General features: G+C 37.8%; 1 protein-coding gene across 1 annotated transcript; it reads left to right on the top strand.

Annotated features, from left to right (window-relative positions):
* Positions 1 to 360: 360 nt before the first annotated feature.
* LOC117334839 (suprabasin-like) lies at positions 361 to 9571 on the top strand. Its single transcript, XM_033894657.1, has 7 exons — positions 361 to 412; positions 3530 to 3810; positions 4331 to 4609; positions 4683 to 5066; positions 5167 to 5466; positions 5511 to 6350; positions 9566 to 9571. The coding sequence occupies exons 1-7, from the start codon at positions 361 to 363 to the stop codon at positions 9569 to 9571; spliced, it is 2142 nt and encodes a 713-aa protein (XP_033750548.1).
* Positions 9572 to 14079: the final 4508 nt, after the last annotated feature.

Genomic DNA, 14079 nt, shown 5'->3' with positions numbered 1-14079 from the left:
ATATCGATATCCATTTAAACATCATTTGCCGTTTTTGCTAAAACTTTATATTGAACTATAGTAGTTCACATAATTCCGATGAAGAGACTGATGATATGGCGATGTACATTGTACCAATGAGGGTGTCTGACTTCACGGAAAAACCCAATGAGTCTTGCTCGGTGTTGTATGGACGAAAACATCAATAAGTTTTGCTCATTGTTGTAAGTACGGTAGCACCCAATGAGTCTTGCTCAATGTTTTACGGACAGAAACACCGAATGAGTCTTGCTCAGTGTTTTATGGACGGAAAAACTCAATGAGCATCAACACGTTTCGCTCATTGTTGTAAGTACGGTAACACCCAATGAGCCCTGCTCAATGTTTTACGGACAGAAACATCCAATGAGCCTTGCTCAGTGTTTTATGGACGGTAACACCTATAGATATATATAATGAGTCTTGCTCAGTATTTTATGGATGGAAACATTAAGAAGATAAAGTATGTGGTTTGACCATTTGGTTAGTGAGGGGGCAGCTGTTGTATGTGTTGTAACATATGGAACCGTTCTTGTCCCCGTAGTCAGATAAAGAGGAACTAATGTTATAGATATCGAGTTTTGTTCCTTAAAGAGGCTTGCCCGCAGAGAGATCAGAAAAAATGGCTAATAGAAAAAGATTTTTTACATATGACAGATTGTTGGAATTGTTGAGTTTTTCATTTTATTTTCCTTATAAAACGCTGAAAAGTGATATTAAAACCTCATTTTTTAAATATTATTTATTTAATCGCAACCCGCAATAAGTCCCCGCTATAAAGTGGAGTCTAATTTGATTGACACATCAAAGAAACAAGCACGTGCACAGTGCCGCACAGTGATAACTTCAAAGGCAGCGGCGATTTACAAAGAAGATTTGCCGTTATATTCCATACATTTCCCTCTCAGGTTGAGTTTTAAAACGTCTTTTAAATACATATTCTGTAATTGTTTTCAAGAAATAAAGTCGGAAAGCCTCTAATTTTGTCACATAGAAACGTGTACTGAAGTTTATTTAGTGATCGGAGATGTGCCGTTTACCGGTCCGTCTGCGGGTAAGCCTCTTTAAGACTGGAAGGTATAATCTCGCATCATCTTTTTTTACTTTACACATTTGTTTATGAATGGTTATAATTGTCGATTTCATCCATGTCAAATTCCAATACTATTTAAGCTTATTAAATATTCCATTTCTTCTAACGCCCCCGTTATCATCACAGTTAAAGTTGGTCACAGCGACCATCACAGTGTAGTAGGTGGTCGATCGTTAAAGCGACACGTGTAAAACATTAGGTACGACTAACAGGTAAAGTTATTAATGTCGTCAAACCTCGCTTGTTGAATCATCGTTTGGTTTATTAAGGTATGAGAGGAAACAATTATAGTCCTACTGTCTTTGTAGATGATGTCCTGCCTGGGATCTAATTAAGATATATGACCTCATTAATAATTTAAACACTGCGGCTTTCTGGTCGCGTGATTCCCAGAGTGTGGTACAATCTGGACATGCATTTTCCGGGAGTGAAAATGATATAAACATTCTCCTGAGTTCGTACGTCAATATCAGGACGTTTAAGTGGAGGTTTCCGGCACGGAAGGATATCTGGTAAGTCAGAGTGTAAGTCACTATTAAGGATTAATGGTAACCTGGATTTAGTTACTATTGAAAATAAATGGTCAGCTGGATGATAAATAATAATTCATTATCAGGAAGTGATGTAAATTAGATAAGTTCCATTTGACAAATGATACATGTAGTCAAGTGGATCAGTTCTGATAAGGGAGTGGGGACAATTTCATCACAGAGAAGAACTGGTAAATGATACTAAGGATACTAAGGATTAGTGGTGTGCTGGATAAGTAACTATCGGGGATTAACATGTAAATGGTAGGGTGGATACTAAGGATTAGTGGTGTGCTGGATAAGTAACTATCGGGGATTAACTTGTAAATGGTAGGGTGGATACTAAGGATTAGTGGTGTGCTGGATAAGTAACTATCAGGGATTAACATGTAAATGGTAGGGTGGATACTAAGGATTAGTGATGTGCTGGATAAGTAACTATCGGGGATTAACTTGTAAATGGTAGGGTGGATACTAAGGATTAGTGGTGTGCTGGATAAGTAACTATCGGGGATTAACATGTAAATGGTAGGGTGGATACTAAGGATTAGTGATGTGCTGGATAAGTAACTATCAGGGATTAATTTGTAAATGGTAGGGTGGATACTAAGGATTAGTGATGTGCTGGATATAGGGTCGATCATCGGCGACCAGATAGCTCAATTGGTAGATCATCCGGCTAGTGTTCGGAGGTCCCAGGTTCGAACCCCGGTCTGGCCGTGCATTTTTCCTCTCCTATTACATATGGGCATCTGTATGTGATTACCCAGTAAGAGGGGAGGGGTTCTAAAAGGAAATCGTCACAGGATTTAAGGATGATTCCTCAACTTATAAACTGAGGAATCAAACCTTAAGTTTAGAAACACCCATCAAGTTAACAAGACATGAAAACTTGATTCCGTTCGATAAATGAAATATTATTCGTTAATTAAATATATCGCTATACATTATGACCTATTCAATTGACAGTAAAGTTTATTATTGTTAAACAAGGCATCGTGTATTACGGACGAGTGGGCCTTCAGTCATAGTATTTGTAATAGTTTGTGTCATGCCTGAAAATATGACCCAGAAGCAAACCTTCAACAGACACCTAGTGTAGCCTCTGACAGGGACAGCTGTTAAGGACGGACGCTAATTAAGGTGGATATGCTGTAAATAATTACACTGTGTTGTTATACAGACGTCAGGCTTGTTTTCTTACTCTGTTTTATTTTTGTGGTGAGGGATTGTATCACAGACAAACTACACATAGTTTTAAGTTGCATATGATTTAATATCCAATCCTAATTGACAAGACATATTATAACTGCACAGTATAAAAAAAAACACCACGAACATGGAAACTTAAAACTGTATCATAGTTATACAGCGCACGTGACTTGTAAGACAGGTTTTACAAACTAAGCCGCGAACAGTCACGAAACAATACCAAGTATGATAAATATGATATTTAATATATCCACTAACGCAGAGTAAGGTATATTTAGGGAATGATCGCCATGTGTTTACAGAAACAAACATAAGATAAAACCCACTCCGTGTAAAACATTATTATGTAATGTAAATCCAAAAATGTGGATAATCTGTTTGTTTACATAAATAGGAATACTGGCATTAACAAAGACATCCTATAGATAATACTGAAGTGTAAACAAAACTCAAAATCAATAAACGGAAACAAAATTTTCACAAAAATATAGATTTCCACAGAATATCCGTGAGACGATACATTGAAACAAGAAATCCTGGCCATATAAGGCAATGTAACGTTCTCTAAATGATGAGAGGGATAGTGAAATACAAATTACTAGGTATATCGAACCAGGCATTAAACATAGAAAATATGGAGCGAACTAGGAATTTGAGAGGGTAAATGGTGGTATAGAGGAGGAGAGGGTAAATGGTGGTAAACAGAAGGAGAGGATAAATGGTGGTACAGAGGAGGAGAGGGTAAATTGTGGTAAACAGAAGGAGAGGGTAAATGGTGGTAAAGACAAGGAGAGGGTAAATGGTGGTAAAGACAAGGAGGGGGCAAATGGTGGTAAAGACAAGGAGAGGGTAAATGGTGGTAAACAGAAGGAGAGGGTAAATGGTGATAAAGAGGAGGAGAGGGTAAATGGTGGTAAAGACAAGGAGAGGGTAAATGGTGGCAAACAGAAGGAGAGGGTAAATGGTGGCAAATAGAAGGAGAGGGTAAATGGTGGTAAAGAGGAGGAGAGGGTAAATTGTCGTATACAGAAGGAGAGGGTAAATGGTTGTACGAGGATGAAGAGAGGAAAATTGGTGCAAACAGAAGGAGAGGGTAAATGGTGGTAAAGAGGAGGAGAGGGGGGAATGGGGGTAAGAAAAGGAAGGAAAAGGGGTGAAACAGAAGGAGGGGGTAAATGGGCAAACGAAGAGAGGGAAAATGGTTAAAGAGAGGGTAATTGGAACAAAGGGGAAGGGTAAAGGGGGTATAAAAGGGGAAGGGTAAATTATGGGTATAGAGAGAGGGAAAATGTGGTAAAACAAAGAGGGTAAATGGGGGAAACAAAGGGGGGGTAATGGGGGAAAATAGAAGGGAGGAAAAGGGTGGAAAAGACGGAAAGGGGGTAAATGGGGAAAAGACAAGGAGGGTAAAGGTGGAAAACAAAAAGGGGGGGAAAAATGGGGGAAACAAAAGGAGAGGGTAAATGGTGGTAAACAGAAGGAGAGGGTAAATGGTGGTAAACAGAAGGAGAGGGTAAATGGTGGTAAACTGAAGGAGAGGGTAAATGGTGGTAAAGAGGAGGAGAGGGTAAATGGTGGTAAAGAGGTGGAGAGGGTAAATGGTGGTAAACAGGTGGAGAGGGTAAATGGTGGTAAACTGAAGGAGAGGGTAAATGGTGGTAAAGAGGATGAGAGGGTAAATGGTGGTAAACTGAAGGAGAGGGTAAATGGTGGTAAACAGAAGGAGATGGTAAATGGTGGTAAAGAGGATGAGAGGGTAAATGGTGGTAAAGAGAAGGAGAGGGGTAAATGGTGGTAAAGACAAGGAGAGGGTAAATGGTGGTAAACAGAAGGAGAGGGTAAATGGTGGTAAACAGAAGGAGAGGGTAAATGGTGGTAAAGAGGAGGAGAGGGTAAATGGTGGTAAACAGAAGGAGAGGGTAAATGGTGGTAAACAGAAGGAGAGGGTAAATGGTGGTAAAGACAAGGAGAGGGTAAATGGTGGTAAAGAGGAGGAGAGGGTAAATGGTGGTATAGAGGAGGAGAGGGTAAATGGTGATAAAGAGGAGAGGGTAAATGGTGGTAAAGAGGATGAGAGGGTAAATGGTGGTAAACAGAAGGAGAGGGTAAATGGTGGTAAAGAGGAGGAGAGGGTAAATGGTGGTAAACAGAAGGAGAGGGTAAATGGTGGTAAACAGAAGGAGAGGGTAAATGGTGGTAAAGAGGAGGAGAGGGTAAATGGTGGTAAACAGAAGGAGAGGTAAATGGTGGTAAACAGAAGGAGAGGGTAAATGGTGGTAAAGACAAGGATAGGTAAATGGTGGTAAAGACAAGGAGAGGGTAAATGGTGGTAAAGAGGAGGAGAGGGTAAATGGTGGTATAGAGGAGGAGAGGGTAAATGGTGGTAAACAGAAGGAGAGGGTAAATGGTGGTATAGAGAAAGAGAGGGTAAATGGTGGTAAACAGAAGGAGAGGGTAAATGGTGGTAAAGACAAGGAGAGGGTAAATGGTGGTAAACAGAAGGAGAGGGTAAATGGTGGTAAACAGAAGGAGAGGGCAAATGGTGGTATAGAGAATGAGAGGGTAAATGGTGGTAAACAGAAGGAGAGGGTAAATGGTGATAAAGAGGAGAGGGTAAATGGTGGTAAAGAGGATGAGAGGGTAAATGGTGGTAACAGAAGGAGAGGGTAAATGGTGGTAAAGAGGAGGAGAGGGTAAATGGTGGTAAACAGAAGGAGAGGGCAAATGGTGGTATAGAGAATGAGAGGGTAAATGGTGGTAAACAGAAGGAGAGGGTAAATGGTGATAAAGAGGAGAGGGTAAATGGTGGTAAAGAGGATGAGAGGGTAAATGGTGGTAAACAGAAGGAGAGGGTAAATGGTGGTAAAGAGGAGGAGAGGGTAAATGGTGGTAAACAGAAGGAGAGGGTAAATGGTGGTAAAGACAAAGAGAGGGTAAATGGTGGTAAACAGAAGGAGAGGGTAAATGGTGGTAAAGACAAGGAGAGGGTAAATGGTGGTAAACAGAAGGAGAGGGTAAATGGTGGTAAACAGAAGGAGAGGGCAAATGGTGGTATAGAGAATGAGAGGGTAAATGGTGGTAAACAGAAGGAGAGGGTAAATGGTGGTATGGAGAAGGAGAGGGTAAATGGTGGTAAAGACAAGGAGAGGGTAAATGGTGGTATAGAGGAGAGGGTAAATGGTGGTAAACAGAAGGAGAGGGTAAATGGTGGTAAACAGAAGGAGAGGGCAAACGGTGGTATAGACAAGGAGAGGGTAAATGGTGGTATACAGAAGGAGAAGGTAAATGGTGGTAAAGACAAGGAGAGGGTAAATGGTGGTAAACAGAAAGAGAGGGTAAATGGTGGTAAACAGAAGGAGAGGGTAAATGGTGGTAAAGAGGATGAGAGGGTAAATGGTGGTAAAGAGGATGAGAGGGTAAATGGTGGTATACAGAAGGAGAGGGTAAATGGTGGTAAAGAGGATGAGAGGGTAAATGGTGGTATACAGAAGGAGAGGGTAAATGGTGGTATACAGAATGAGAGGGTTAATGTTGTAAACAGAAGGAGAGGACTTTGTTATGTACGAGGAACATTATTGTATATACACATGTAAGTAAAATAGATCAGGTTGATGTACACGATTAAGGACAGGTTGATATCTAATTGGTTATTGGACACCAGATTTAGAATGACCCCAGTAACACTTCAATGTGGTATAACCAGATTTAGAATGACTCCCCAGTAACACTTCAATGTGGTATAACCAGATTAAGAATGACTCCCCAGTAACACTTCAATGTGGTATAACCAGATTAAGAATGACTCCCCAGTAACACTTCAATGTGGTATAACCAGATTTAGAATGACCCCCAGTAACACTTCAATGTGGTTTAACCATATTTAGAATGACTCCCCAGTAACACTTCAATGTGGTATAACCATATTTAGAATGACTCCCCAGTAACACTTCCATGTGGTATAACCAGATTAAGAATGACTCCCCAGTAACACTTCAATGTGGTATAACCAGATTAGAATGACTCCCCAGTAACACTTCAATGTGGTATAACCAGATTTAGAATGACTCCCCAGTAACACTTCAATGTGGTATAACCAGATTTAGAATGACCCCCAGTAACACTTCAATGTGGTATAACCATATTTAGAATGACTCCCCAGTAACACTTCAATGTGGTATAACCAGATTAAGAATGATCCCCAGTAACACTTCAATGTGGTATAACCAGATTTAGAATGACTCCCCAGTAACACTTCCATGTGGTATAACCATATTTAGAATGACTCCCCAGTAACACTTCAATGTGGTATAACCAGATTTAGAATGACTCCCCAGTAACACTTCAATGTGGTATAACCAGATTTAGAATGACTCCCCAGTAACACTTCAATTAGGGGATAGTATGTTGTTTTGAGTGGCTATACTGGCGATTAGAACATGAAATTTGGTTTGAACTCGAGACCGATAGGTCGAGAGTTTAAACCAAATTTCATGTTCTAATCGCCAGTATAGCTACGAAAAACAACGTACTATCCCCATTTTAACACGTTTACTATCGCATATATTTAGATACAGTGTTTTACATCGCTACAAGTACGCTATTAAGTACTCTGTGACCTCCGTTACTGACGTGTCATACTGTGGCGGATTGACCAATCAGAGAGAAGCTTTCAAAGTCGGTCAATTGGCCACGCCCATACTGGCGAGAGTTCGATCTGTATGTTGACGAAGCGGTGTATTTGGATTGTTGTGAAAGTCCTGTTACAGAAGATTTAACGACATATTTGGATTTATTCAGTATGCATAACGACATGGGCGTTTAGACAGTCAGATCTAGAGTTGATGTGTTTCTATAGGCTCAATCGTTATGTGAAAGTTATGTGTACTTGTTCCATTTCATTTCGGATTTTACTTGACCTTAGATGCTTACACACGGACGAAATGAACGTTTCAATCAATAAATGACGGTAAGAATGAAGTTAACGATTTTTGTTAAATTTATTAAGTTAATTCATTCTATTCGATTTCTTCACTTTCGATTCCAATATCACGGGTCATCATGATCAATCATAAATGGTGCAGAGTGTTGAATTTCGCTACGAGTCGAACTTGACGCCATATTGTTTTGATTAGAAACGGGCGTGGCTTAACATGATATGTCATGGTTCTATCGCAGATTAGTAGTCGGTCCGCAACCAATCAAAACACGCGTTGCAAACGAATCGTGTTAGAATGTGGTATAACCAGATTTAGAATGATTTAGAATGACTCCCCAGTAACACTTCAATGTGGTATAACCAGATTTAGACATAGCAATGCGAATCCTAAATGAAGCATTTTTACTGGAACATCTGTGACCGATGACACTATAATGTACATCACGACCAGACAATCACGACTTGTTTCCTGCTTTTGACTTTGTGAAACATTTTCAAATCAACAAGAGAGAACAAAAAATATGTGATGAGAGTTACCGTCACCTTCTATGCATCAGCATTTTAAGTCATTAACATCACTGACAAGTCCTAGAAGGACGAAACAGCTAAAAGGTCATGTGACAAATACATGCATATGTGATATTATCGTAAACAGTTAGGGTAATGACGCACTCATGCAAGCGATCTGTGCGTTACATCAGATCCATCACTCGGAAGAATTTACACAGACTAGACATAAAAACGAATCTTAATAATCTGATAGTGGTAGAGGGAATACATTGGCCGATTTTCTTCACACGTAATATTGAAAAGGTCTTTATCGCAAGACAAAACAAGAGAAGTTTATGATGTCTGTGTCATCCATACAGACGACAAATGCTTATCTTCTTGGCAATATCATAAATAAATGTAGATCATAAGTATGCATATGCATTTGATGTTCTTTTGAAATCCAAAATTTTATTGTTTGGCATTTATTGAATATTTAGAATATTTCGGCTCCCATTTAGAATGCTGCGGTCACCATCAAGATTTTATCAGTTTTTTTTACCAATTTTGAGTTCCCTCCGTCGGCCTTGTATGTATCAACACTTTAGGTTATCAACATCACTGATTAGTCCTATGTATCAACACTTTAGGTTGTCAACATCACTGATTAGTCCTAGGTATCAACACTTTAGGTTGTCAACATCACTGATTAGTCCTATGTATCAACACTTTAGGTTGTCAACATCACTGACGAGTCCTAGGTATCAACACTTTAGGTTGTCAACATCACTGATTAGTCCTATGTATCAACACTTTAGGTTGTCAACATCACTGACGAGTCCTATGTATCAACACTTTAGGTTGTCAACATCACTGATTAGTCCTATGTATCAACACTTTAGGTTGTCAACATCACTGATTAGTCCTATGTATCAACACTTTAGGTTGTCAACATCACTGATTAGTCCTAGGTATCAACACTTTAGGTTAATAACGTCACTGACGTGTCCTAGGTATCAACACTTTGGGTTATTGACATCACTGTCGAGCCCTAGAAGTAGGGAATGTTGTCCGTATCGAATGGTGGTGTAGTAATTCATAAAAACCCACAAAAATTACTTATTCCAAGGATACAACCTATATAGAATAATATGAAACATTTATGTTCAACCATTTTGGATCATATCACCACACCTGTCTGGAATATTTTCTTAAATAGTCAGACAATTATTATTTCTTAAGAATAAGTGTACATTTTTTTATGGTTACAGTTGATTTTATTTTCAGGAATAATTGACATTGGATAAGTCGTATACGCGTTTCTTTGACGGCATATAAAAGGCGAATAATTTGAATAATTGAGTAAACGTGAAATCTCAAAATGATTGAATATATCTTATGTCTGAAAGACCCATGTAAGTCCTTTATTGATATTTGGCTCTCCTGTATTAAAATAATAAATTTCTCGCTCATAAAAAGAATTAGGCTCGCTGGACAACCAGAGTAATCCTACTTCCGCATTGTCCTGTTTTTTTGGGGTTTTTTTCTAAAGACAAAATACCGTAAAGTCATTATTTGGTATTTGAATCTTTCAAAATCCGTGATTTCTAAAGACAAAATACCGTAAAGTCATTATTTGGTATGTGAATCTTTCAAAATCCGTGATTTCTAAAGACAAAATACCGTAAAGTCATTATTTGGTATGTGAATCTTTCAAAATCCGTGATTTCTAAAGACAAAATACCGTAAAGTCATTATTTGGTATGTGAATCTTTCAAAATCCGTGATTTCTAAAGACAAAATACCGTAAAGTCATTATTTGGTATGTGAATCTTTCAAAATCCGTGATTTCTAAAGACAAAATACCGTAAAGTCATTATTTGGTATGTGAATCTTTCAAAATCCGTGATTTCTAAAGACAAAATACCGTAAAGTCATTATTTGGTATGTGAATCTTTCAAAATCCGTGATTTCTAAAGACAAAATACCGTAAAGTCATTATTTGGTATGTGAATCTTTCAAAATCCGTGATTTCTAAAGACAAAATACCGTAAAGTCATTATTTGGTATGTGAATCTTTCAAAATCCGTGATTTCTAAAGACAAAATACCGTAAAGTCATTATTTGGTATGTGAATCTTTCAAAATCCGTGACAGCGAGAAGGCTGCTGTGCTGCCTCGTTTGTATTGGATTCTTAATCTTTATAAAAAGTTCTTATAAACAACGTTTATTGCTTGCACGAGAAGATTTTTTTAACTAAACCTTTATCAAAGCAACTGATTCAGGTTTGCAGTCCTATAGGGATACTGTTTACCCCAGAAGTGTAATTATTAGATTGATGTGTCTACTCTTTCACTAGTCTACCATACCGGATTCCAAACCCCTTTGTTCTCTTGTAATGAGATCTTTCTTTTCCAGGAAAGGCAAACGGCGATAAAGTACATAGTTGTGAACAATACGGGATTACACGGTTCATAGATAATAAACAGCGAATATGAAATCGTGGTATGATTGCATTTCTTATCAACCCCATCTTTGTTGAGTTTGAAGACCACATCTTCCAACAGACTAATGACATGTCCACGATGACAAACTGTTCCCCTTTAGTTGGCTGTTTTGGGTTTTGTTTTCTTACAAAGCTGATTATATTGAAGAGCCTATCAGAGAAAAAGATGACTTCTATTAGTATAATCACGATGTGTAATTTTTAAATAATAAAAGCTTTCGACACTACGTGTACCTACTCTTCAACATCAACCGCATCATCAGCCGCTTACCTCTATCTTTACTTAAGCGTGGCCGACAGGGACAGTTTATAAACATTTCATTTCCCAATTTTTGATTTGCCCTTTCTGCATCCTCTAGCTAACATGTCCTATTCCATGACAGGTGTCCGACTGAGAAATTACCGCAATGTTTCGAGAGATGTAGGTAGATGTTTTTTTTGTTTTTTTTTGTTTAACGTCCTATTAACAGCCAGGGTCATTTAAGGACGTGCCGGGTTTTGGAGGTGGAGGAAAGCCGGAGTACCCGGAGAAAAACCACCGGCCTACGGTAACTGCCCCACGTAGGTTTCGAACTCGCAACCAAGAGGTGGAGGGCTAGTGTTAAAGTGTCGGACACCTTAACCACTCGGCCACCGCGGCCCCCTGTAGGTAGATGGAATGTTATGTTTTCAGATAATGATCTCATTTAGAAAAAAATCGATCTCCTTTTACAATATAAAGTCATGCGTGGTTAATGCTTGTTAATGTGCCCAAGTGGTTCCGTTTTCACCACCTTAACTATCATTTGCGATTGTGACTTAATCCGAATTTGATTTACATTCCGGGTGTTGTCGATGAAGTAAACGATGCTTACTCTTCCGAAGAACCTGGTCTTTACCTATACTTTTTAGGGATATTGGCCCCCTCTACTCCTACAAAGGTGGGTCAAATATTATTTTGATACCAAGCATGTCATAGGAAAACATGCATAATTTACACACAATTTAAAATGTATACAATCATCTAAGCTTGAATTAGTGAAGTTGTAATGATATTTCTATAAATAATTTATACTTCTTTTAAAACTTTCCTTACATATATATATATCTTCTACAGAATTAGTTTGAGAAAATTTAAAATCCGGTAAATTACATTTTAAGCATTTCAATTATGTCCAATGTACAAATTAAACCTGTTTTTTCCTAATCCAATTGATCACTTTGCTTACCTCATGTATGTCAATATGACATTTTTGGTGTCAAAATAAAAGGAAATTTATCAACTGTAATAACTGTTTTTCAAAATTACATTAGCGTTTGAAAATTATTAAACATTTTTTAGGGTACCGCCTTCACTTCACTTGGTGTTATGCGAGGAGGTTCACTGCGACCTTTCGTTTGATATAATGATTAATCGTTCATGCGATTATGGTTTATTTTCATGTATCTACACTGGTGAAAAACATCTCAGAAATTGGTGTGGGGGCCAGCTCTAATAGTAAATCGCCATAGGCGCTGACCTGACCTTTATGGCTTTGTTTATATTCTCGTTTAATCGAGATTTTTGTGTTTTAATCATGGTTTCGTGTAATTATGTTGGTATTCTTTGTTGTTATGTATTGAAATGTGCAAATATCCGATGTGTGTATTTTGTCAAATCAATATCTATATTATACATACAAAATGTGTTGATCAAGATATATACTGACTGTATGGGCGAATGTTTGTCATGATTTAACTTAAATTCGCGGTAATGTGTCTTAAGAGAAGCATTACAGTCAAGCATAATTTGAATAGCAGACAGACAAATGTTGAATAAGCACTGTGTTCCCTAATGATGACACATACATCGGCTGATTAGTGATTGATTATAACATGCCTTCTTTTGATCGTTAATTAATTTCATTTAATCTCTGGAGTTATCAGTCAATCATTGGTTTATAAAAACGAGATTGTTTATGGCTGTCCTGGTTTCCTTTATATCTTTTAAAAATCGCAACCTTCATTTCATTTCTAATATATTTGATTCTATTAAACAAACAGGGTAGTGTGATATGCATAGCCTATATATATCTTTATCTTTTGATTTCTATGATACATGCATTTGTATATATGAAGAAACGCCAATCTTCATAAAAAAATAAAACAATTGTAGATGAAGTCTTGACATCTTGTTTATTCAAAGAAAATATGTATTATGAAGTTTTATCACTGGATCGCTATTTCTCTCAACCTGCGCAGTTTTACCGGGGTGATATTCTTATCTCACCCTAGGGAAAAGATAAGCTACACGTGTTGTTTTCACGTTCTCAATAATTGTATTTCGTCACGTCACCAATACCATGACGTCACGGCAACAGTACAATGACGTCACGTCGACAATTCAATCACGTCACGTCAACATTTCCTTGCATTCATGTAACGTTAATATTAAATACATAAGAGGTAAACAGGGTAAGAGAAAAATAACCATTCACCCCCATGGAAGTGAGACAGGGGAATCTCAACCCTCGGGGTAAGATAATGAAGCTGCCAAACACTCGGCAAGTCTCGTGTTTGGCAACTTAAGAATCTTCCCCTCGGGTTGAGATTCCCCTGTCTCACCCCCAAGGGAGTGAAATATGTTATTATTCACCCATATTTCACAGGTGAATCTCCGATTTTGGTAGGGAAAGGACAAATCGGCATAATGATGAAATGTCGACGTGACGTCACTCTATTGTTTCCATGACGTCATGCAATTGTTAAGAATGTGTAAAAACCTCGAGTTGAAACGGGCATTTGATTATTTGTTTACCTATATTACAATGAATTATGTAGAACACGAGGGTTTATATCTCCGATTCTTTGCTAGAACATGTGTTTTCCTTTAGGTTGGCTGTGTGTTGATTAATTCTTTCTTGTGTTTTTAGTCAGGTGTTTTCAGTCTCCACTTAACGTATCACATATTTGTCACTTAACATTAAACAGGCACCTGGTAGTAGGAAACAAAATAATTAAAAATAGGATGTTTATAATCGCAAGCCTTGATACAAATATAGCATTTTCCTGCCCATTAAACATGCATGTCGGTGACATCATCTTCACTATAACTTTGGCTACGTTGTTGTTTGTAATAACATTTGAGACAGAAATGCTTAAATGTAACGAACAATTAAATTAATGACTTTCATTAATTAAGTCCATTACGTGGAGAAATAAGCACAATATGAAAAAAACAAAAACAAAAACAAAACAAAGCAAAAAAAAACACACAAATAATATTTTTAATCAGAATGGTTTGGAATAAATGACACATTTTCCTCTTCTATGTACA

This window comes from Pecten maximus, chromosome 9 (genome assembly GCF_902652985.1).
Source record: "Pecten maximus chromosome 9, xPecMax1.1, whole genome shotgun sequence".
Lineage (NCBI taxonomy): Eukaryota > Metazoa > Mollusca > Bivalvia > Pectinida > Pectinidae > Pecten > Pecten maximus.
Note: the sequence above shows the minus strand (reverse complement) of the source record. Positions and strands in the feature narration are given on the sequence as shown.